Raw genomic sequence first — 21,459 nt, 5'->3', positions numbered from 1 at the left:
TGATGAAATTGTTAAATGGAGGTCTAGTAGGCTTTTATAAACAGATGGGTTTTCAATGACTGTTTGAAGCTATACAGGCTAGGGGATCGTCTTATAAAACAAAGGAGATTGTTCCAGTAGTGGGGGGCAGCACAAGAGAAATCTTTGATATGGTAGAGAAATGTGGTTACCAGAGAGCAGGAAAGGCGACTGTCATTAGCTGACCAGGGTGGGAGGGATATGTATGGAGATGAGACTGGAGTAGAGAGTTGGAGAGGGACTTGTACATGAGGCTGAGGAGTCCGAATAGGATTCGGTATGTGAAAGGGAGCAGTGTAAGGCGTGGTAGAGAGGGGAGGGAGATGTGGAGCGTTGAGAGAGGAATATCCTAGCTGCAGCATTAAGTTTAGATCGAAGAGGATCGAGATGGGAGTGGGGGTGGCCATAAGGAGAAGGTTTCATTAGTCGAGATGAGAAATGTTCAGTAGGTGGATAAGAGTTTTGTTGACATCCTGGAAGAGGAATGGTCTGATATGGAGCAGAAAGTGACAAGATTAGGCAAGAGATTGAATGTGAGGGGTGAAGGAGAGGGAGGAGTCAATAATGACACCCAGGCAGCGGAATTGGATAACAGAGGAGATAGTGGTGTTGTCAACAGTGATAGGTCAGGAGAGGTAGGACACTCTTGAAGGAGGGAATACAATAAGTTCAGTTTTGGCCATGTTAAGTTTGAGAGAGCATAAGGACATCCAGGAGGAGATTAAGAAATAACTGGATAGCTGAGAGAGGAGGAAAGGGGAGAAATCAGGAGATGAGAGGTCGTTGACATAAAGGTGGTGCTGGAGGCTAAAGTAACTGATGAGTTCACTCAGGGAAGATATGTACAGAGAAAAGAGCAGAGGACCAAGAACAGAACCCTGTGTTACTCCAACGGGAAGTATGGATGGGGGAGGAGGGACCAGATATAGAAACGGAGAATTAGCAGTTGACGAGGTAGGAGGTGAACCACGAAAGTACGATGTTAGAATGCCAATGGTGTGAAGTAGAAGAGGGTTATCCATGGTGTCAAAGGCCGCAGAGAGGTCCAGGAGGAAAAGGAGGGAGACCTGGCCTCTGGATTTGGCCATGAGAAGACCATTGGTGACTTTGGTTGATGTTGAAAGTGGCAAAAAGGCGGCAGGATTGCCCCGAGATAAGAGCTTTGAAGACTGATTGTTTAGCGAGGGAGAGAATGGAACTGTATGATGAGAGGAAGAACTTGAAATAAAAAGAAACGGCCTGGGAATGAGATTTCCTCCAGTGGTGTTCAGTCAGATGCAGTAAAGATTGGTAATAGAGGGTAGACAGAGAGCCTTCAATAAGGCAAAACGCCTAATGAAAATTCCTCCTATTTAAGGTTGTGCCTGAGTTTGCCCTAGGATGGCCCAGTGTACGGTATTTATCTACTCCAGTAACTTTGCATTTTCTAATGCCCTGGATATTGTAGGTCAACTGAGACAATTCAGAATCTTGAATGATCATTGATTGCTTTATTTAGACGCAAATTATAAATTATAGATTATTTGTCATAGAGCAGTAAGTCATAGTGATTGGTTTAGATTTTATCTTGGCTGGAGTTTATATACTCTTCCATACATAATATATTATTTAACTTTAGCCTCTGATGTATTGAGTCTACTTCTGACACACTACTGACACTTGGAAAAACATCAAAATAGTAACATAGTAACATAGTGGATGAGGTTGAAAAAAGACACCAGTCCATCAAGTTCAACCTATTTTGGATCTTCTGCGATCCTGCACTTATATTTGAAATTAATCCAGAGTAGGCAACCGCCCATCTGTTTCAATTTTGAAAATCCCCCCAGACTCAATATTGCAATCCAATTTTTACCCTATATCCACTACTATCCTTTATTTTAAATTAACGGTCGTATCCCTGGATACACCTTTCCGCTAAAAATTTGTCTAACCCTTTCTTAAACATATCTATTGAATCTGCCATCACAACCTTCCCTGGCAATGAATTCCATATCTTGACTGCCCTTACTGTAAAGAACCCCTTCCTTTGCTGGTTGTGAAATTTCCTCTCCTCTAACCTTAGGGGATGACCACGTGTCCTGTGTATGGTCCTTGGGGTAAAAAGTTCCCATGAAAGCTCTCTGTATTGACCCCTAATGTATTTGTACATAGTAATCATATCTCCCCTTAGACGCCTCTTTTCTAAAGTAAACATGCCTAAACTGGCTAACCTTTCCTCATAACTTAATGACTCCATACCCTTTATCAATTTTGTCGCCCTTCTCTGAACCCTTTCAAGTTCCAAATTATCTTTTTTATAGAGTGGTGCCCAGAACTGTACTGCATATTCAAGATGAGGTCTTACCAACAATTTATACAGTGGCAAAATTACACTGTCTTCCCTTGCATCTATGCCCCTTTTTATGCATGCCAATACTTTGTTTGCCCTTGCAGCTGCTGCTTGACATTGAGCACTATTGCTAAGTCTACTGTCTACGAGCACTCCCAAATCCTTTTCCATTATAGATTCTCCCAAATTAATTCCATTTAATTTATAGATTGCGTTCTTGTTTTTGATCCCTGAATGCATAACCTTACATTTATCTGTGTTAAACCTCATATTCCATTTGGCCGCCCAATCCTCCAGTTTATTTCAGTCCCTCTGTAGAGAAGCTACATCTTGCTCTGATTTTATTACCTTACAGAGTTTAGTGTCATCTGCAAAAATAGAAACATTACTCTCTTAAACCATCACCAAGGTCATTAATAAATATATTAAAAAGGAGTGGTCCCAGCACGGAACCTTGAGAAACTCCGCTTAAGACCTTTGACCAATTAGAAAATGTTCCATTTATCACAACTCTCTGTTCCCTATTCTCTAACCAGTTTTCGATCCAAGTACAAATTTTGATTTCTAGACCCAGTTCCCTTATTTTGTAAACCAACCTCTTGTGTGGCACTGTATCAAAGGCCTTTGCAAAATCTAAGTAGACCACATCCCACTAACTTCCTCGTAGAAACTAATTAGATTAGTTTGACATGACCTATCCCTCACAAATCCATGTTGATTCCCACTAATAATTTTATTGCGTACCAAGTAATCCTGAATACTGTCCCTTAAAATACCTTCCAGTAGTTTCCCCACTATTGATGTCAGGCTTACAGGTCTATAATTCTCTGGTTGTGATCTCGTCCCCTTTTTAAACAACGGCACCACATCTGCTATTCGCCAAAATAGATACAAATACATCTTTTCCTCTTGACAACAAAACTCAAGCTACTGCAGGATTCTCATCTGAGTTCGTTATTCTCACCCATTATTTTACCTAAATCAAAGTCCACTTGTAAATTTAATTGTGTTCAGTTTACATCTTACCAAGTATTTAACCCACATGATCACAAGCCTTCACGTTTTGTAAAATACAATGGAATTCTATGGGAGCTTCAAAAGTATACAGAACATTAGAATGGAGCTAATGGATGGCTTGCGAATATGCTTTGAATGCTTTTCTTTGTGGTCAAAGAAAAAGGTTTTGTTTACTACTTTTTTTTTTTTTTTTTTAATGCATGCCATTTGTCATCAACTGTGTGTATGAGCCCTAAGAGAGAAAATTCTGCTGCTATATCTTAACTACTTAATTACAGATTCTTCTGTGCCGTAAGTTCCCTTCTGCCTTGTCAAGTCACTCAGCTTATATCATCACCATTTATTTATATAGCGCCACTAATTCTGCAACGCTGTACAGAGAACTCAATCACATCAGTCCCTGCCCCATTGGGGCTTACAGTCTAAATTCCCTAACACACACACACACACACACACACACACACACTAGAGTCAATTTATATACTTTATTACTTCAGTTGAAGGGTATTACTGCAATATGCTTAAGGACATAAATACATTGCCTTGTGTCTGTCATAGTTTCTCTTCTATCCTCAGCTCCCGTGGTTCTGCTCCTCATCTACAACCATTTCGGGCACTGTGAACTGTGATGTCATTGTTGGTCACCAAGCTGTATACCGCATGTGTTTTGCTCTGGCGGCTTTTTTCTTCCTCTTTGTCATATTAATGATCTGTGTACGGAGTAGCCGGGACCCAAGAGCATACATACAGAATGGGTGAGTGAGATTCTAGTGATGAAGGTAATTTATGTTGTTGGAGCAAACTTTAGCAACCATATTAATCTAGATTTCCTTTTTTGTTATATAACTAGAAAGAATAAATTTTTTTTTTCTTTCTTGGGTTTTGAAGGGTAAACTATGAAGTGATAGGGAAAGTGAAACTACAAGAAATTATGCTGTTGACTGTGGCATACACTTAATACATATTCGTAATATTCGACTTTGAACAATCTGCATAAAAAAGATTAACTTATTTTGGACAATGCTCTCTCTTGTTGGGAAGGGGGGGGGGGTTTCCCCTCTCCTTACACCTTCAATATCTATTGTTACCTGTTTGCATCAACATTTTTCAGGAGCAAAGCCTCCTCTTTGAAAAAGCCAAGCCTGAGCCACTACTTCACTGTCTCAGCTTAAGGTTTGTAATTTGGGTAAGAACAGTGGCCATTTAGTTTCTGCGCCAAGAGGAAAGAATCTCTTATGCCTACATTCCATGGAGAGCACAAAAATAAAAAATAATGCAGTAATGAACATTAATAAACAATGTTTCCATAAGAACTCTTTCCTGTGATCCTTGAGGTCTCCTTCTCCTTTTAATAGTTCAATATTACTTTTCTCTGAGAGCTGCTGTATTCACCTATTCACTGTTAATATTTTTTTGTTGCTGTCACATACATTAATTTGTTCCTCCTCCTTCTTTTTTTTTTTTTTTTTCTTCCAATTCAGATTTTGGTTTTTTAAGTTCCTGATTTTGGTGGGAATAACAGTTGGTGCTTTCTTTATCCCTAATGGAGTGTTTACGACAGGTAACATCTGTTCGACTTTTCCTTATGGCATTGCACTTTTGCTTCACCTTATGCTTCCTCCCTTGTATGTAAGATTCCTCTGTAACTCTATATGATGCACACTGTATCATGTACTCTTCTCAATCACCCTACTTGTTCTCTCCCACAAGCCGCCACATATCCCTCTGATTGCTGCTGTTTGTGCACTTCGTATGACATACTGGTTTTAAAATTCTTTCACCCCATAGACCAACCATCTATTTGCCATGCTTTTTACCCTCCTACACATTCTCCTCTTTTCTAATCTCATTTTATGTTCTGCATTGTTGCTCATTTCTCTCATGCAGTGTGGTATTATTTTGGTATGGTTGGTGGTTTCCTATTCATCCTGGTCCAGCTCATCCTCATTATTGACCTTGCCCACTCTTGGAGTGAGTCCTGGCTTCAGCGGGCTGAAGATGGGAACACAAAGTGCTGGTATGCTGGTAAGGCTGGAAACTAGCTATTAACTTTCAAGGAAACCCTGTAAAGTACTAGGGGTCATTTACTAAAGATCATCTTGCAGAAATCCTGATAAAAATAGTGATTTTCATAATCACTGATTCTGTTAACAGCAATATGACCTATAATTCACCAGTTTGCCAAATCTTCTCAAATATAACTACAAGAAATCACTGAGTAAATCTGTGAAAGATCTGTTTAGTAAATTGATAAATTCAAAATCAGATTAATGCATGTACAATGTTTCAATGCTTCCACAGGTATGCTAATCAACCTGTTGAAATGAATTGGCAAAGAAAAAATCCATAGGTAGAACTTTTCCAACTAGTCTAACATTTGAACACCCTTCCCTTTTTCTTTTTTTTTTTTCTTTATTTATTTTTGTTTTCATGACCCCCTGTGCGCCAGCAATGTTAATTGTTAATAATCATTACAGATTCTAAGGGTTTTACTAACCTGTGGGTTTGAAAAAGTGGAGATGTTGCCTATAGCAACCAATCAGATTCTAGCTACCATTTATTTAGTACATTCTGCAAAATGACAGCTAGAATCTGATTGGTTGCAATAGGCAACATCTCCACTTTTTCAAAACCGCAGTTTAGTAATTATATCCCTAAGTCGTTAACGAAGTTGATTCATTTGAGAACACTGCTTATGCTAAATGTTGAAAGCTTACTACTATTTAAGATACTAGCAGATGGCACTTTCAATATGCAGCATAATTACATGGTCTAATCACTTGATTAAAGACTTATGAATTTTGATCGCTTTAATATAAAAAAATGTGCTGCTGGGGAGCCCTGGGTGTATGGACCCTAAGACCCTTCCCCCCCACCCCCCCTTCAAAAATTTTTTTTTAAAAAAAATAAAAAAATCATTTGGACTCCGCCAAACAAAATTCTAAAGAATGCCCATATTTCAGACTGTTTTACAACTAGCCCATTTGCCAAGCAATGGAAAGTCTGTAGGCTTTTCCTAGTCATTTCAGTGCACCCATTTTCTTTAACAGGGTGAAGACAACATTGAAATGAATTGGAGCTTCTCTGATATTTTCATTGTTCCCAATCCTATTAAACATCGATGGTGAATTCACCAGTATTCAATTGAAATATCTGCTTCACAGAGTTGAGAACTGAGCCAAAAGAAAATGAAAAGTTGGAGATTTGACCTTGCACAGACACACATTTGTCATTATAGGGATGGATGGATAAATGTATTTTTCTGTAATAACTTTTGCCTGTTATTTGGTTATGGAATAATTGTCCACTCTGTATGCCTCTAGGCCTCCTGATCTGTACAGTGCTGCTATATGCTGCCTCAATCACCGCTCTTGTTTTCCTGTATATTTACTACACCAAACCGGATGATTGTGTCCCCAACAAAGTTTTCATTAGTTTGAACCTGATATTCTGCGTCATTGTTTCTATAGTATCAATTCTTCCCAAAGTCCAGGTAAGAAACTTATAGTAAGTGGACATTATTAGTCATCTTTGGCATAGAGGCCTATGTATTGTTCAATAAAAGTGCATGTTTATAGCAGACTACTTCGTGAATTTTGAGAAATGTGTAGCATTTATACACTGCTAGACACATAGCATTTTGACTGTGATACAACCACACCTCACGTGGAATGTGAATCTGTATATAATGAAGATTGGATCTTAATATATAGTCATTGCTCAGTTCCCTGCATACATGGAACAAATTGGCTGTCCTCACCTGCATCTCTCTTGGCCTCAATACTACATGATAGTGAAAGCTAGCACTGAAATTCATTCTAATATTCTCAATCTATATTTTTATTATTCATTGTTATTATTTTAGTTATATATTTTAGGGTGTGTGGCAGGGTGAAAAACTGCAACATCTGAGGACAGGGTTAACCTCCTGGGAGTCTGGGTCTATTTAAGGGCTCAAGTTCAGTTTAGTCTTGACTGGTGTCAGGGAAGGGTGGAAGTGTCATGGAAGGGTGGAAGTAACGCATCTCACCACTGACTATACCTCGAACTCTGTGCATAGCTTTGATTTGCTGTTGTGGATCCTCACAATAAAGCTCCTGTTTGATTCCGACTGAAGACTTTGGCTTGTGACTTTGTTAACCCACTTCAAGTTGGTGTTAGAAGTTGTAGCCAGCAGAGTCGGTGATGTGGCAGTTCTTGGCACATCTTAGGGACCAGCAAGAAAAAAGAGAACACAAGCAGCTCCATCAGACATATATGGGACATATATGGAGCAGATGGCAAAACAAACGGAAAACCAACTCGTGCTCTTCTAGCAGGAAAAGACTGCTCACCAGGAGGAGGTTAGGAGAGTGAGAGATGGAGTAGGTGCTCTGTCCGCTCACCCTTCAATGGCTTCTGTAATCCATAAATTGAGGACTGCAGATGACATTGATCTTGGTCCTCCGGTATCTCTAAGCTCCCAATAAGTGCATGAAGATCCCCGTGAACAGATTTTAATAGCTCTTTAAAGGTCCTGGTGGCTGAGTTTCTAGATATTCTTGAAGGACTAATTAGGTTTGGCGTAACATTGGGGCCCACCCGTTTGTGGTGGTTTGTCAGAGGACATACAGACTTTTTAGGTGAAAACAAGAACAGGTGAAAAAGTGTCATAGAAGAGTCCAATAGTGAATGGTGTAGTCCTATTGTACTTATTCCTAAATCTGACTGAAGTACCCTCTTGTGTGGATTTCCACAAGGTGAACACAGTTCCAAAGTTTGAGCATATACCATTCCCCTGGTTGATAAACTGCTTGATCAGCTTGGGTCAGCCAAGTATTTTTCTACCCTCTATCTTACAAAAGGTTATTGGTAGACCGAGATCACTGAGGAGTCCAAGTGTAGAACAACCCGTCTAAGGTTTTCATTAATTTCTGGACCATGCCTATCGGACTTATTGGTGCATTTGCGTCTTTTCAACTCCTTATGGCCCCACAAAAATTATGCTGCTGCTTGTCTTGATGATATCGTCATCTATAGTTAACACTGGAGAATACATCTTCATCGTCTTCCTGCTATTCTTCAGTCCCTGCAACAGGTTTAGCGTCTAATCTAAAAACATGTGTCCTAGGGAAACAGAGAGACAAAATATTTGGGATACACTGCGAGTAGCGGTTGCCTAAAGACTCTGGTTAATAAAGTATTTGCCTTAGACCAGTGTTGGCTAACCTGTGACACTCCAGGTGTTGCGAAACTACAAGTCCCAGCATACCCTTCCAGCAATAAGCTGCTATATATTGGCAAAGCATGCTGGGACTTGTAGTTTCGCAAACACCTGGAGTGTCACAGGTTAGCCAACTCTGGCCTAGACATTTCCCCAGTCCTTTGTACAAAAAAAACAGTTGTGCTCGTTTTTAGGACTGGCTGGCTACTATAGGAGGTTTACTCCCCAGTTCTCTACATAGGCAACCCTTTTAATGGACTGGCTGAAAAATTTTACTCCAAATAAGGTAGCATGGTCAGACTGCTTTTGTTACTATCAATCGGATTCTTTGTGAGGATCCTATTTTACAATGTCTGGTCTTAAAAAAAATAAATAAAATAAAAATAAATTTATATTACAGATCTCATGTCAAGATTTTGAGGGGGTAGAGCATCTGGTTTTATATTTTAGCCGGAATCTGTGCCATTGAGAAACCTGTTATTCTGTAATAGTGAAGGAAGTCTTTGCAGTCAAGTGGGTCATAGAGGCCTTCAGTTATTACCTCAATGGGATACACTTTGTCACCTTAACTTACGCTTCAACCGTTGACTTTTAAGTTGCGTCACCGCCCAAGATGCTTGCCTATTAATGCAGGCTTTCTACTTCAATCAGGGCTGCAGTGCCGTGCTTATGCCTTGGATAGTCGAAGAGCACCCTTTAAGGGGGAGGTATGTGGCAGGATGAGGACAGGGTTAACCTTCTGGGAGTCATGATGAAGTCCCACCCAGTCCTCATAGGTAGTTTGAGCTCATATTCAGTTTAGTCTTGGCTGGTGTCTGGAGAGGGTGGAAATCTCACACCTCTGCACCGAAGGAACCAATATATCGTGAACTGGACTAGCAGGGGCAAGACTGAATGCCCAGGATTCTGGAGCAGGGAGATGATTATACCAACCCTCGGCTGTTCCGAGCCCGAGGAACGGGGTCTGAGACGGAAGTATAGCTTACAACTTTCTTTGAAGTTTCGGAACAGAGTCCTATCCCCGGAGAACCGATCCGGAAGGTTCAATTTGGGCTCAATGGCCGGTGCCAGGGTTGCTTGTGAGGCCTTGGCGGCTTCTTCTTGAGCAGACAAACTGAGCAAGAGCTCCTGAACCATTTGCGAAATGGTCTGGATCTGTCCTGCTAGGACTTGAGCCAGACTAGGATCCTTCAGAGGCTACTGAAATGTTTAGGCCAGTTATAATGTTACGGCTGACAGAAAATACCATGAACTTGTAGGAGAGGTCTTCACCTATAGCAGCCGCCTTTCCCGTAGAGCTGGACGCGCTCACAGGTACTCAGATGTCCCCAGGTCTTTAAATCAGAGTAGTACAAGTTTATGATATCACTGCAGCGCTGGCGAGGGCCAGATAGCAGGTAGTAGCGGAGTTCAGTAAACAGGCCAGGTTCAGAGGGGCAACAGCAGGCAGCAAAGTGAAGTCCAGGCAAGGGTCAGGGCCGGCAGAAAGCAACATATCTGGAAACAGGCAGAGGTCAGGGTCATAGGCAATTCAACAAAGTCCAGTAAGCAAGCCAGGGGTCATACACAAATAATCAATCAGAATACACAAGCAGGAGAAGGGAGCAGGAAGCTACAGCAACAGGAAGCTATAACTGGCAGTGAGGCTCAGTCCTCGCTGCCTTAAATAGTGAGGAGAACCTATCATCAAGCAGAGTGCCCAGCGAGCCCCTTCCTTTTGCAGAATATCAGTCTATCCCTGATTTTTTTTTTTTTTCCCTGGAGAGAAGTGGCTTCTTTGCTGGCCTTCTTGATACAAGCCCATCCTCCAGATGCACTCACACCTGCCTGCTGCCATTTCTGAGCAAGCTCTGCACTGATGACTGACTGAAGTTGATCCCGCAACTAAATCAACTTTAGGAGACGGTCCTGGCGCTTGCTGGATGTTTTTGTGTGCCCTGAAGCCTTCTTCACAACTATTGAACATCTCTCCTTGAACTTCTTGATGAACCGATAAATGGTTGATTTAGGTGCAATCTTACTAGACCTTTATGTGCAAAGCAATGATGACTGCACGTGTTTCCTTGCAGATAACCATGCTTAACAGAGGAAGAACAATGATTTCAAGCACCATCCTTCTTTTAAAGCTTCCAGTCTGTTATTCTAACTCAATCAGCATGACAGAGTGATCTCCAGCCTTGTCCTCATCAACACTCTCACCTGTGTTAACGAGAGAATCACTGACCTGGTCGTTTTGTGGCAGGCCTGAAATGCAGTGGAAATGATGTTATTGGGATAAAGTTCATTGTCATGGGAAAGAGACTTTGAAATTAATTGCAATTCATCTGATCACTCCATGACATTCTGTAGTATATGCAAAATTGCCATCATAAAAACTGAGGCAGCAGACTTTGTGAAAAATAATACTTGTGTCATTCAGAAAACGTTTGTCCATGACTGTAATGTAAACTGGGTTGGGTATTGGGAATGTGCCTGACTGCGTTATGCGCTCAGTTTTGCGATTGCCTCTCCCATGTGAGATTTATCACTGTTGTACCCCAAGGCAGTTTAAATTTACTGCTGACTTCTCTGGGACAGGAGGCTTGTGTGTCCATTGAGTGTCACAAACCAGCCACTGTTTACTTGCCTCAGTGCAATAATGCATCAAACTGGTCTGGGAAGATTATGGAATGAAGAGAAAACATTGGTTGTTCTAGCTACTATTATATTTGGCTGTCTCTTCTTTTACAGCTTTTATATAATACTAGTAAATAATATAAAATATTACCTTTGCTGTTTCTATACAAAATTCGTCCCAATATTGGCACATTGGTGGATTGAAAATAATTTGTATGCCTGAGAATGCCACCTGGACCATGCTCAGGCTTGCCTGAAAGTCTGTTCTGCGCGTAACAATCTGGTCTGGTTTGCATGTAAGATCTATAAATGCAGTTAACTAAGGCTCATTAAGTTTCTTTGGTAAACTTTTCAGCATTTTACGTTTTCTTTTTGTTTAACCATTAGGGAGGGAATTCAGCGTGCATTTTAACCGTTTAATATAGTAAAAATATCCACTAATTTTTGCTTGCACCTCTATGGGGGTGCAAGCAAAAAGCAGGTGTATTTCTGTGGAATAAAAATCCGCGCAAGGTGTCTTAAGGCCGTTCCAGAGACACCTCACATGGATTTTTTGAGAATTGAATCTACTCCTAAGAGTAGTAAAAATATGGATGCACTTTCATAAGATTTGATATTAGTAAACAATGTAGGTAGAAGCAAGGAAGTGTTGGATGTCTTCACAGCAAGACTAAAGTTACTGGGCCATTGTCATAGTTATTCATGAAGTCCAAGCTTTTTACGCATGCACTCTACAATTAGTGAAATGTATACAGATCTATTAGTACCTGCACTTCCCTGACATGTATCCAATAATAAAAAATATAGCTTTTTAGGCAACACACCTCAAAGACTGTATATATTTCAAAGCATCATCAGAACTGGTTTATTTTGCAAGAGAGGTGGGTATCGAGATGCATAACATTTCGGGGTGAGCTCCCTGAAATGTGCACAGTGATGCTTTCCTATTCACAATAAACCCGCTCTGATGAACTTTTGAAATATATACTGTCTTTTAGGTGAGTGGCCTGATAAACATTTCTGTAATAATAAACAGATAGTTTAACCCACTTCTGTAATACCTAGAACAGGCCTGGCCAAACTGGGGCTCTTCTGATGTTGTGAAACTACAAGTCTCAGCATGCTTTGCCAACAGGCAGACAGTCGATAGCTGGCAGGGCATGCTGGGACTTGTAGTTTCACAACACCTGGGCAGCCACAAGTTGGCCAGGCCTTACCTAGAGAGTTGAAAACTGTCACTCTTGTAGTTTTTTAGGTCACAATGACAGGAAAAATGTAAATACCTTGATTTGAATTTCAATGACTACATAGATAGCAGATGACAATTTATATACCACTGCAATGCTTCCCTCCTCGAATAATACTTATAGATCAATTTTGCAGCCATTTATATGTGCCAGTGTAAAATATTGGTGTTCTATCTTACAGAATACAGAATATTTTGTCAGTCATTTTATAAAGAATATTTTTCTTATTGAATTTGCCTCCATTAACCATTCTGGTCTTATTTTGTATAGGAGACTCAGCCACATTCTGGATTACTACAGGCATCAGTTATAACCTTGTACACCATGTTTGTAACCTGGTCTGCTATGGCGAACGTTCCCGGTAAGCAACAACCTAATAAATATCAAACAGGCATTTGGCACTCTTCATAATATTTTTTTTTATTATATTTTTTTAAAATATAATATATATAAATGAGTTAGTTCATTAAAAGATAAATCCACCCACATCTAAACATTTAGAACTAGGAATGAGAAATTTCTCATGATGTATTTTTTTTTTATTTTTAATTATTTAAATTCAGAAAAGTGGTAAGTAACCTGTGACATGTGATCAGATGTTGAAGTATGACAACTGGCACAATAATGGCTGTGCGTTTCAGTACAGTTACAGCCAGTGGTTGACGTGGTGGTGTATACGGTGGTATGCCATACCGTGACTTCTCCTGTTGTCTTCATGGTAAAACTATCAAATTCCATTCACTTATATCCCTGTTACATTTTTCATACCACCGCTTCTAAATTTCCATTTTGACCACTGATTACAGCCAGAGAACCACAAGTTTTTAGGCATGCGTCACATAAAAAATTAAAGTGCGGTGGAGATAGAAAATTGTCTAGAGTGGTGTAGCAAAAATTTACTTGATATTTGTGAGTCAAAGATAGACATGTCAAAACTATATACACAGTCTTTGGTATTAGATGTTTGCCTGTACTTGCTATTTCAGACAGAAACTGCAACCCCACATTGCTGGCCATTGTGAACAATGGAACTATTGCTGCTAGCAGTTCCTCTTCCTCTGTGGTTCAATGGTGGGATGCTCCAAGCATTGTTGGACTTGTGATCTTCATTCTGTGCACTCTGTTCATTAGGTGAGTTGCAAAGGAACAATTGGTGTGGCTCATGTGTTAATGTCCTTTTTATGATGGTAAAGACCAACGACGGATTAAGACTACTGTGAGCGGTACCCAAGTTATTGCCACCACCTTTGATTTCCAGTGTTTTGCCAAGCTTCATTACCCTTTGCGCCTCATTCATTTTTTTTTTTTTTTGGGCCATTCCCTCAACACCAGGAGCGTAACTAAACATTTGTAGCAAACTTTTATAAGGGTCCCCATGTACTGTTGAAGGGTAAAAAAAACACAGAAACCACATAAATCCATGTCTTGACAGGAGAGGAGTGCCCCTCCAATCTGTGGGCCCCAAAGCAGCTGCAACCCGCTGCTACCATGTTAGTTACAATTTTTTCTCAACACTTTTAGTTTATTTCTATTTCCTTCTATTTTAGCACCACCTTTTATTAAGTGCATTGATTTACCACATTATGCATTGCCCCATCTTTTCATTTCACTACAGATTAGATTCAGTTCACTCTTTCATCTGATCTATTGTATTCGTGCATCTTCTTTACTCTTTATTTCATCCATCTTGGTCCTTTCCACTCCTTCAATTTCTGTCTTCCTCATACACTTTCACACTGACTCTAACCCTGTTTTCCCTTGTGCTTTGTTAGCATTGGGGCATAACACATATTGGGCTTTATTTAGTTGGGAGAAAATGCAGCTACAATGTTGTGATGCATGTTTTTTGCCTCCAGGGAGTCGAGCTAGAATGCTTCCCCCCTGACTCTAAAAGTATCAGCACATGTTATATTTACCCCCAACTGTGCAGCTCTGGATCCTGGTTGACTGCCCCAATAGTCATTATTCTCATTTGACTTTGAAAAGACCAGACATAAACTTTTATCTGATACTTCCTTTCTATTTAATTGTTTGGAAGGGAGCATAAATCTTCTGCAATAAAGCTAGTCCTTGTGTTAATCCTTGGGTAACTCATTTTAATTCTGTAATTAACAATTATGTTGCAGCTCTCTGATTGTGTCATTACTCCTATGCTTTCAGCCTCCGCTCCTCCAACAACCAACAAGTGAACACGTTGATGCAAACTGAAGAGAGCTCTGGAGATGGCGCAGTCCACAGTACTGAAGATGGGGTGCACCGAGCACACGATAATGAAGAGGATGGTGTGTGCTATAATTACAGTTTCTTCCATTTCTGCCTTTTCCTCGCCTCCCTCTACATCATGATGACACTCACAAATTGGTATCTGTAAGTACATCCCTTTTTCTCATTCGATTTGTTAAACAGAGTATAGGAGTTGTGTGAAAATATTAACATTTTACCTACTCTCAAGCACAACTTGTATTCCAGGACTAAAGTGCAATTAAAATAATAAAAAAAATAAATAATGTATGTTACAACTCTTTAAGCAGCATACATTCATGCATTTCAAAGTAGTAAAATGTTAACATTTAGTTTTTTTCATCAATAAAGTCTTATGCTTTGCTAACTGAAAGGTAAGGTGGTAAATTTGTGCTGAAACAAACAAAATTGTAAATGTAATGGCTTGATGATTGTATATGTAAATTGGTACGTGGGACGCGTGCAGTAGCGTACATTGCTGCTTACAAGGTAGTTAATGAACTCCTCTAAAGTCTGTGACCTCACCTTGGATTTTTTTTTTATGAAATATGTTGATATCCAATGAATAAGGAAATGAAAAAAATAATGGTTATGTGGGTTAGCCAGTAAGATGGTGAAAAATGATCAAATGGGTTTTAATCAGCTAATTCTCGGGCATGTTTTTTTTTTGTTTGTTTTGAGTTTCACATATCATACTGGACCAATTTGATGTAACTAATCCAGTTATCAGTGCATGTATGGCTAGCCTTATAGTAGCAATAGATTTGTACCTGTATATATTTGAATATACATACTATCCATGTACATCAATATCAACAAACACATACTTTCATGTTGCTGAGAAGCACACACTGATACCACAAATGACAAACATGCAGGTCCTACATTTTGTCATTTTGCAAGTGTTCAATGTTTCATCTCAATGCTTCACTGAAGACCCCACCTTCATCAGGATGTGGATACAGTTTGGTAGGAATTTTATCTTGCAATACATAATTAAAGTTCATTCCCAGCTGCACATATTCCCACAGTTTATCCCTCCCAGGTGCATGATCAAATCACACAGAGCGTGTCAAGAGGTCATCAGGAGGATGTGATTTTAAGGCATAATGACCACAAATACATACAATCTACATTACTATAAACATATGAATTAAAAAGAAACCAAACCATGATACTGCAATGAAATTGCATAGCACAGATATCCATATCAAATGTAAAAATATTCATAGAACAACATGAAGAATGAGCATCTCTTAGAAAAAAATATAATACGAAGAGCTGAAGATTTAACTAATGGGTAAAAACAAGAATTGGGCCATATTATTGTAGTTTAGTAAGGCGCCACAGTGCTCTGCAGTGGGGGGAAACAAGGGATATATGAAACGGACAAAACAGGTCAACAAAATAAAGGCAACCATGAAAACAATACGGAGGGTCCTGATAATGAGAGAACTTACACTCCTAAAGGCATCTGTAAATAAGAACACATAGTGACATCTAAATTATATTGAATATATGTTACAGAGCCTAAGAGCATTTTTTTCCAGCAACCTATGCTTTTGTAGAACCCAAAGTATCAGTCATAAAGAATTTAACTACTATCTGTAATTTAATAGGATATAATGAAAGTGCTGTAAAGCATTGGTGGATCACTTATTAAATATGTAAGCTCACGGTTCAAAAAACCTTTACAATTTAGCTTTTGTTCCTATGTTACATTGTCTGTAATGTAAAGATGCTTATCCCTATCTGCTCTAGATGAGTTAGAGCTTAATTACCATACCTTTTAGGTAGTTTGTAGCATGACCCCACATCTACAGAATGCAAATTAACAGGAATAAAATTGTTTATTAATTATTAGGGGGGTAGGAGAAAATGTTTAATTTACGTACATGTTCTTGTGGTAAGCTTTCATTTGGGAACATCACAAAGGCATTTAAGGAGGTAAATACAAAAGTCAGTGTTGTATGTCAGGTGTTGTTTAATATAGAAAAGATAATTGTTTAATCCACCCCCATCCCAATATATTACCAAAGGCAGCCTAACTCTGTAGGGATTGTTTAATTAAATCGTGCAAATGGAACTTGAAGTTTCCAATGGCAACTAATCAGGTACTGGTGACTTTATTTAGTCTGAATACACTTTACTAAAAGCTGCAATCTGATGTTTCCCTATGGCTTATATCACATCGTATCTCTGTGCCATGTTCTTAAATAAGACCCTTAGCTGTTATATTCCATATGAAGATAGCTTTGAAAGGCCTACTGATTTTTATGAAATTGGTCAGATGGGCATTTTGTGTTCACATAGCACATATGTTAAATGCAGTAAAATCTATTCTATATTCATGAGCAACACTTTTGTTTTTTATCGTTGCCAGGCCAGGGTCCTCTGATTATTCCTTGACCAGCCCCTGGTCAGCTGTGTGGGTGAAGATTTCCTCCAGTTGGGTTGGACTCCTCCTTTACCTGTGGACACTGATTGCCCCATTGATTCTCTCGGACAGGGATTTCAGCTAGTCTGATAAAGCAGCTGGCACTTGACATCTCACTATTTGCTTTTTTAAAAATTTTCTAAATACCTCAGTCTTCACCATTTGTTATCATTTTCCTTTTAGGCATGGACTGTACTACATATGTTCTTAGAGCTGATGGCTCAATAGGTCAGGTTTAGATTAGGTAATCCTATTGACCCAATCACTCAGGTGACATGTTTTGTACAGAAAGCAGTCCAGAGCATATATCTGTGTGTTAGAATATTGGCCTAAATTGTGTGTAAATGTCTAATTCTTATTTATGTAGTTTGGCCCTCACAACCCTACAGCCTTATCCCTGTATGCCATGACTTGCACTATTGTGTGACTGAAGAAAATGGAAACTTGTTACTAGAAGTCTTACAGGAATTCTTGAGTCCTGCTGTTTTCTACTGTTGTAAAATATATTTTATATGATGTCTGTAACAGTATAAATAAACTGTTCTAAAGTTCTGTGTCATTATTATACAAATCCTTTTTTTAATATTTGGCATCAATCCTCAAAATTTGACCCCAATAAATACATTTATTTCAAATCTGAAAGTCCAATTTGCACAGCTTTGTACTGTGAGATTTCGCTTTTACAGTGCTTTCAAGACTTTCCCTCATTGCCAGTAATTAAAGTGGACTTGTTGCCTACACAGTGAAAGCCATTATTTAGTGGGTTTAACCAATATTTATGAGCATGTGGCCTCTGAATCCAGTACCTAGTGAATATTAGGCAGTACCTCAATGGTGTACAGGGTTGCCGATAAGGGGGTGGGTAAATAGTGCCAGGGCCTCCCTTAGGGGCTCAGTAGTGGTGAGGATGGATGGAGTGACCGTATTGGTCCATGCAGTCGCATCCCCACCTAGGCTGTATATGCAGCGCCAGCTTTACTGAAAACTGTTCAAGCAGTCTGTGCAGTCACAACTACCTAAGCTGTGCTCAAAGTCTGCTGTGGTTGTGGAGGTGGGGGGGATGTGGCCGAGCCCAGGGTTCATGGTTCCTTTCTAAAGGCCCTGTAATATCACTGGCTCCTAGCAATTTAATAGGTTGCATAGCGCTGGGGTCATGAGTTTGATTCCTGACCCATGGCCTTACCTGTGTGGAGTTTGTATGTTCTCCACCGTGTTTGCGTGAGTTTCCTCCGGGGGCTCCGGTTTCCGCCCGCATTTCAAAAACATACTAGTAGGTTAATTGGCTGCTATAAAATTGACCCTAGTCTGTGTGTGTATGTACATTAGGGAATATAGACTGTACGCTCCAATGGGGCAGAGACTGATATGAGTTATCTGTACAGCGCTGCGGAATTAGTGGCGCTATATAAATGATGTTGCTGGTTCTGTCCACAAAATGGCTGCCTCCACTGTATGTAGCTGACAGGTCCACATTAATATTTTTCTTTTTATTGTAAACTCAGCAATGTAAATGCACAAATAAGACTTTCTCTTATAATCACTAGGGGGCAGCAAAGTGCAGTTAAACAAAACACACACAAGTCACACTCATGGATGGGTGGTATGAAATGTGACAAACAGATGGCAGCAGTGACAATGCCTTGTGAATGCACTGAATATCCAGAGAGTGTCAGTCATTCCAGGTCAGTTCGGTGATACGTGAATAGAAAGAAATAGCATGGAGAGGGCTGAGTTTTCAAGCAAAGGGCCTTTTTTTTTTTTTTTAATTTTGTACTTTTTGACGTCTAGTTTCTCTGTAGAAATATTTATATAAATAAAAGTTCAGTCAATGTGTTTTTTTTAATTAAATTTCTCAATAGTCAGGAGACCATATATTACCACACCACTGATTTTTGTACATGTCGGTCAGGTGAAATTTTTACTTGAAACTAGAGATGGGCGGGTCCGGTTCTCCGAGAACCGAACCCACCCGAACTTTGGGTATCCGAGTACCGAGCTGAGCAGCTCGGTACTCTCCCGCCCATTCCGAATCCAAATCGAGGCCGAACGTCATTGTGACGTCGTCGGATCTCGGGACTCGGTTCTCGCGATACTTCAACTTTATAAATACACGCCTCCACAGCAATCCATCGCCATTTGACAGGGGGAGAGAGCAGGGTGTAGTCATAGGCTAATTAGAGCAGGGACAGAGAATACAATATTGTTCTTGCAATTGCTCTAACCAAAATCGCTAGTGCAGAGAGGAGGATAGAGGTTTATTATTTTTTCTTCATATTTGGCACTCCCCAGCGCTTTTGGGGTGTCCCCCATAATTGTGCATTAATATTTCTGGCTGTCAAAAGTCATATCTGTCAGCAGTATCTACTAAATAATTTGTAGCACTCCTCAGTGCTTTTGGGGTGTCCTCCCTAATTGTGCATTAATATTTCTGGCTGTCAAAAGTCATATCTGTCAGCAGTATCTACTAAATAATTTGTAGCACACCTCAGTGCTTTTGGGGTGTCCTCCCTAATTGTGCATTAATATTTCTGGCTGTCAAAAGTCATATCTGTCAGCAGTATCTACTAAATAATTTTTAGCACTCCCCAGTGGTTTGCGCTCAGAATGGATTCAAAGCAGTCCACATATGATCTAAATGAGCAACCAGGTTCTGTCACCAGTCCTGATGTTAGTGTTCCCAGTACGTCATCTGGCCAAGGCGATGTCAAACAACAGAGTGTTTTCAAATTAGTGCAAAAAACAAAAACCAAAAAAAAATTTACTGTATTGAAGCGAAAAAGAAGTGTAACTGAGCAAAAGTTAAGTGACGATAAAAAAAAAATTGCAAGCATGCCATTCTACACACGCAGTGGCAAAGAGAGAATGAGGCCTTCACCTTTGGCTATTAGTGGCAGATCCCAAAAAGTTACCCAGCCTACAATTGGTGCACAACTACTGTTACGCGTCAAAGCCGAGCTGCAAGATAACAGTGAGGCATTACAGGAGAATATTTGCTCTGATTCACAAATGACAACAATCCCTGTGGAGAGTCCATCCAACAGTGGGATGTCTAATCGTGAGCATTCTGCTGATGTGTGCCTTAATAGCCCGAGTGTAGCCAGTGATACCCAAATTGAGGATGCCACTTTGGAATTAGAAGAGGATGAGGGGGAGATTTGTGTAGGCGACGAGGGCGCTAATGATGATGTTGATGATTATGATGCAGACAGATACCAAATTGCCTTTCTCAATTTCTATTTATATTCTAGATTATATAACGGCTGAATAGTTTTCTATTTTACTCCTAGTGGAGAGAGGATCTGATGCAGACAGATACCAAACTGCCTTTGTCCATTTCAATTTATATTGTACAGTATATAACGGCTGAATTTATTAGTATTTTATACAAGTGGAGGGGGGCCTAGAGAGACAGAAACCAAACTGGCTTTCTCCATGTCAATTAATATTGTACAGTCTATAACGGCTGGATTTTTTGGTATTTTATACAAGTGGAGGGGGGACTAGAGAGACAGAAACCAAACTGGCTTTCTCCATGTCAATTAATATTGTACAGTCTATAACGGCTGAATTTTTTGTTTTTTTAAAAAAGTGGAGGGGGGCCTAGAGAGACAGAAAGCAAACTGTCTTTTTCCATTTCTTTACATATTTAACTATAAGTGTAGGGTGTAATATACATCCAAAGACGATGGCTGCATTGCCAATATGCATAGATGGAGAGGAAGACAATCTGTTTTGTGTGTAGAATAAATAAAGGCCTACCAACGACGAATTAAACAGTTTTTTTGGATGATTTATTACCTCAACAATTAGATTACTTATCTCTAAAACAGTTGGAGCACTAAATTGGGTTATTTTAGGCACAAAAACATGTATTTTCCAACAAAATAGCAAAACAAAACCAAACAAAACCAAAACCAAAACACGCAATGGTGGTTTTGCAAAACCAAAACCAAAACCAAAACACGACGGTAATCCAGATCCAAAACCGAATCCAAAACCAAAACACGGGGGTCAGTGACCATCTCTACTTGAAACATCATTGAACTGCTTTGTTCTGATCTGAGACACATGGCAGAAAACTTGCAGAGTTTTACAGACTTGTTAGTATTCACAGAACAATCATTTCCAAAGGCTCACTGTAATTTCTAGTTGGCTAATCAGATGTTTCCTACCAATGTGATGATGAAACCAAGCTTTTTAGGCTACTTTAATTGGTTTTCTGGAGCAAAACAATCGTTGGTAGTCATTTCAAAGTTGGAATTCTCCTTTAAGTATGATTGCTTAATTAATTTACATTATATAACAGTAATTTTACTGAGCAATGATTATTTTTAATTTGTTTGACAGT

At 39.6% G+C, this 21,459-nt stretch overlaps 1 protein-coding gene across 1 annotated transcript in view; it reads left to right on the top strand.

The window, feature by feature from the left end:
* The window catches only part of SERINC2 (serine incorporator 2), a 42,503-nt gene extending 24,841 nt beyond the window's left edge, over positions 1–17,662 (top strand). Inside the window, exons 3-10 of the mRNA XM_075195883.1 lie at positions 3,944–4,122; positions 4,849–4,928; positions 5,255–5,392; positions 6,691–6,860; positions 12,704–12,794; positions 13,420–13,564; positions 14,594–14,800; positions 17,058–17,662. Coding sequence (XP_075051984.1) covers positions 3,944–4,122; positions 4,849–4,928; positions 5,255–5,392; positions 6,691–6,860; positions 12,704–12,794; positions 13,420–13,564; positions 14,594–14,800; positions 17,058–17,196 — 1,149 coding nt within the window. The 3' untranslated portion in view covers positions 17,197–17,662. The remainder of the gene's footprint in view (positions 1–3,943; positions 4,123–4,848; positions 4,929–5,254; positions 5,393–6,690; positions 6,861–12,703; positions 12,795–13,419; positions 13,565–14,593; positions 14,801–17,057) is intronic.
* Positions 17,663–21,459: the final 3,797 nt, after the last annotated feature.

This window comes from Mixophyes fleayi, chromosome 2 (assembly GCF_038048845.1).
Source record: "Mixophyes fleayi isolate aMixFle1 chromosome 2, aMixFle1.hap1, whole genome shotgun sequence".
In the NCBI taxonomy this organism is placed as follows: domain Eukaryota; kingdom Metazoa; phylum Chordata; class Amphibia; order Anura; family Limnodynastidae; genus Mixophyes; species Mixophyes fleayi.
The sequence above is the reverse complement of the archived record's forward strand: the minus strand, read 5'-3'. Positions and strand labels throughout refer to the sequence as shown.